Source organism: Brachionichthys hirsutus, chromosome 22 (genome assembly GCF_040956055.1).
Source record: "Brachionichthys hirsutus isolate HB-005 chromosome 22, CSIRO-AGI_Bhir_v1, whole genome shotgun sequence".
Taxonomy (NCBI): Eukaryota; Metazoa; Chordata; class Actinopteri; order Lophiiformes; family Brachionichthyidae; genus Brachionichthys; species Brachionichthys hirsutus.
In genome coordinates, this window is record NC_090918.1 from 517008 (window position 1) to 521122 (window position 4115).

The 4115-nt window shown below is 42.7% G+C and overlaps 1 protein-coding gene across 1 annotated transcript; it reads right to left on the reverse strand.

Moving 5' to 3' along the window:
- Positions 1-1030: 1030 nt before the first annotated feature.
- Positions 1031-3058, reverse strand: rps16 (ribosomal protein S16). The gene is made up of 6 exons (XM_068755134.1): positions 3012-3058; positions 2870-2921; positions 2234-2335; positions 1772-1868; positions 1633-1680; positions 1031-1217 (listed from the first exon to the last, which is right to left on the reverse strand). The coding sequence occupies exons 2-6, from the start codon at positions 2915-2917 to the stop codon at positions 1072-1074; spliced, it is 441 nt and encodes a 146-aa protein (XP_068611235.1). The 5' UTR covers positions 2918-2921; positions 3012-3058; the 3' UTR covers positions 1031-1071.
- Between the last annotated feature and the right edge of the window lie 1057 nt (positions 3059-4115).

A 4115-nucleotide genomic window follows, 5' to 3' on the forward strand; every position in this document is an offset into this window, starting at 1 on the left:
CAGCAGCAGCAGCAGAGGGAAGCGGGCTTCCCTGCTGTGCTGATTATTGGAGGGCTGTACACAGGCCTGATCCCATCCCAGTTCACTGAGTGGGAAAAGCTGTTTTATACTGAGGTTTGAAAAGTGTAAATTATCCGTGGAAAGACCAGCAAAGAATGTATTCGAGCCGCCAATCGCCAAAATGAAATTCTTTCACACACCCTGAAGTCGGCGAGTGGAAAAAAGGTATTTCTCATATGAGCGGTGGCTGCAGGACCGTCAGGTTACAATATGAAAGCTTTTAATACCCACGCAAAGCTGGAGCAAGAGCACTGCATCGTGCTTCTTTCATCTTTCAGAGATACTAGAGGGTGAGCCTCGGATAAAACTTGCAGGCTTTACAAATTATTTATTCAAGCAGAGATTTATGCGACTCGCTTTTAAGTGCTTTGACAGAAAGGTTGACAATGCTGAGCCAGCGAATGTCTAATATATTCATTATTCATACAGTCCTTGATCTGGAGACTGAGGAAATGGCAGTAAGCCAACTTCCAAATGGCTGCTGCTGCTCCCTCGCTGTCTCCTGGCTCCCTCTGCTGGCGTGCAGATGCAAACCCAACCCATGACTCCTGTTATAGAACGAATTCAGGTGTACAGTAAATTAGACATAAATGGGACTTCATTCAGATCGGATGCTGCAGAGTCAGGGCAGATGTTGCTCACCGGGATGTTTAAAGTGAGCTGATACAGAACTGAGCTTCTCATATCAAATGTCGAGCCCTTTGAAACACAGCACGCTCCGAACATTCGTTTTTGCCAAATACACTGACAAAAACAAACAGCAGTGAGAAATCCACCCGGTACACTCCAGCCACAGAGCAGTGTGACATTTCACGCTCATTTACTACATCTAGAGGTCAAAAGGTCAAATTTAACACCCATGTCTGTCTGGGCTACGTGAAAGAACAACTTCTAGTGTATTGTACTTGCAGAATTGTGTGATTTTCACTGATAAGAAAAGATGTGATATCACGAATAAACAAACACACAATTCTTTGTTCCTCCAATTTATTATGAAAATGTACAGGGGGATCAACGGTAGGACTTCTGGTAGCGGGCACGAGCTCCAGGTCCACCGAACTTCTTGGACTCGCAGCGACGAGGATCGGCAACCAGCAGGGTTCTGTCGTACTGGATCAGGATGTCCTTGATCTCCTTCTTGGAAGCCTCATCCACATCTGCAACATGACAAAAGCATTTAACGTTACTCAGTTCTTTATACACGCGTTTCTACATCCGGGAGACTTTTGTATTTCTTACAGTATGTACACTGCAGGAAAACAAATTCCACTCAGACGTGAAAACAGACACATCAGAAATGAAAAATCCATAAAAAGCAAAAAGGCTATTTGTGGGGGCATCAAAATAAAGAAATATTCTTTCCATATCTGGACTATAACCTCAGACATGCAAGCATGGTTACAAAAAATAATAAAACCTTTCTAAAGAATTTATGGAATACCACAAATGCATAAAAAAGAACAACGGTTGAAATGTCATATGGCCAAAGTTCATCTGATTGGAATATTGTATCGTACACTTTCACAAAGCCATGACTGACAAGCTGAGGACTGAGCGACATGTAACACTCACACTTCTGGTAGTAGGCAACCAGGGCTTTGGAGATGGACTGGCGGATCGCTGGTGGAACAAAAAAAGTTGATCATGACATCATGAAATACAGCAGGGAAATGGTGCATAACACATTATTTACTGAGAATGCTCCGCTTACCGTAGATCTGTGCAACATGTCCGCCACCCTTCACTCTGACTCTGATATCAACTCCAGCAAAACGCTCCTTCCCCAGCAACAGCACCGGCTCCTGGAGCTGAGAGCGGAGCAGAGCGCTGTCAAAACACCGCTGGACGTAATCACGGCGGAACACGCCCTACTAATATCACACAAAGAACGTTAATTTACAATCTATTTAATCTTTCTTTTCAGCTGCAATCCCAGTGGCCACAAAACGCTTTTGAAGAAAATAAAAGCACGAAAGTATATTTATCCTATATTTGACAGGCCCTTTACCCACATTAGTAATCAACGCCATTTAGGATCCTCCGTCCCTCACCTTTTAAAACAAGCCTCCGATATACACTCTGCATCATCTTGAACTGCATGATGTTCAAATATGAATCGCAGCGATGCCACATCACGCTGTTAATTTAAAGCACCTTTCACAGGAGGACTCACCTTGTACTGGAGAGTGGCCGGCTCCACCATCTCCAGGGGTCGGCCATTCACCTTGATCAGGCCATTCCCCCTTTTGCAGTGAGCAACTGCTGTGGCGGTTTTCTACGAGAGAAACAGCAGACACTGTTTAAGACTTTAAATCACAATTCGGTTTTGTTAAGCTATAACCCCATTTAAGAACAATCAAATAAGTGGATCATTCGTGTCACGTCAACAATCCACTGATTAAGGCTTGGACATGGTTTTGCTCACTGGAATAATTAAGTTAAGAACTCCAATGCGTGATTTTGGGGGGGAACATTAAGGCAAAAATTAGCTGTTGTCATCCTCTCCCAACTAAGAATCCCCACGACCGCTAGCGACGAGGCTAGCGCGATAAGCTAGCTCGATAGGCTAAGATATCGGTTAAATTGCTACTCGAATATTTATGACTATTTGGGAATCATTCGTGGCGATAGTGGGCATTTACGTAAACGTTCCGTGGGGCCTTGACATATATAATGATTTGATTTGCTTGATACACCCGAGGTGGAAATACGACACACAACCGCTTCCCTTGAGCTGTTTAGCTAGCGTGGGTTAGCAAACGGAGAAGCTACCGCACCGCACGCGGATTAGTTTCTATATTTTACTCACTTTACGTCCAAAAACCTGGACAGATTGCAAAGGACCTTTCGCTGGCATCTTTCTGAAACACACGGGGGATATATGTTACTTCATAAACTGGATAATTAATATAATATTCACTGTCTTTGCAGATCGAGTTGGAAAAACATACCGTCTTCAGCTAGGGTGCCGTACGGAGAGGCCGACGGGGTTTCTCCTGCGGAACATCAGGGGCTGTTTCACGACAGTTTCGACGTACTTTGTAGCAGAGTTTACGACATTTGTTGTCGTTCTATGACTAAGTATATTATATCCAATATGCAGCGTCAATTTCTCGGTCTAGGATGATTGTACATCGACGGAAAGTTTCGAAATGTAAAAAAGATAATCCGTATTGGGAAAATAAAGATATGGTAGTCTAAGAGACGGTTCAGAAATGCCATCAAATAAGTATAAGGAGAAAAATATGGTTGGAAGTATCATTATTGCTTTTAAGGGCAATATTACTTTGTTTGGCATGATATTCCGAGATTATATGAATAACTGGAACCAGCAAGAACATTTTAGGGAAGTAAAAATGCAGTCTGATGACTGAAACTTCTCAGCATTTCTTTTCTAAGCTTAGTTTCAAAAACATTTTTAAAAATGATTTATTCCACATCAACTCCTTTTTTTCACCTTGAGTGTTTTCATAATATAACTATATTAAGAAATCATTACATATACGTAGTTATTTTGCATCGAAATAAATCACTTATCTTATTTTCTACACAACAGCGCCCCCCTGCGTTAACAACGCGTTTTTGAGTGAAACGTTGCCATCACAGCTGGAGGTAAGATTGTGTCATCGCTCACATTCTGTATGTCTGAGATCATCGCAGATAATTAATTTCCCAAACATTGCAAGATGACAGTTTACATCCAAACATGCACAGTTTCATTCGAGTTTGGATTCATTCGAGTATATTTTCCAGTTTGATGTGAACCAAACCACAGAGATGGGGCTGGCGTGAGGTGGGTGAGGGGGGGGCGGCAAAGGGGGATAATATGGGAATTGGACAAGACGTGGGAAAAAGGGAAATGGGAAGTGTTTGGAACATCAAATCACCAACGATCAAAAGAGCTAGTCACAAGTTTGGCTTTAGATGTGACCAAACATAGCATCAGTTGAGGGGAATTAGCGTTAACAGTCCCCTCTCTGTTATCTCGAGGTTCAGCATGGATGTGAAGTTGACTAAAACAGTCTTTCAGGGGATTGGCTGAGCAAGGCTGGCGT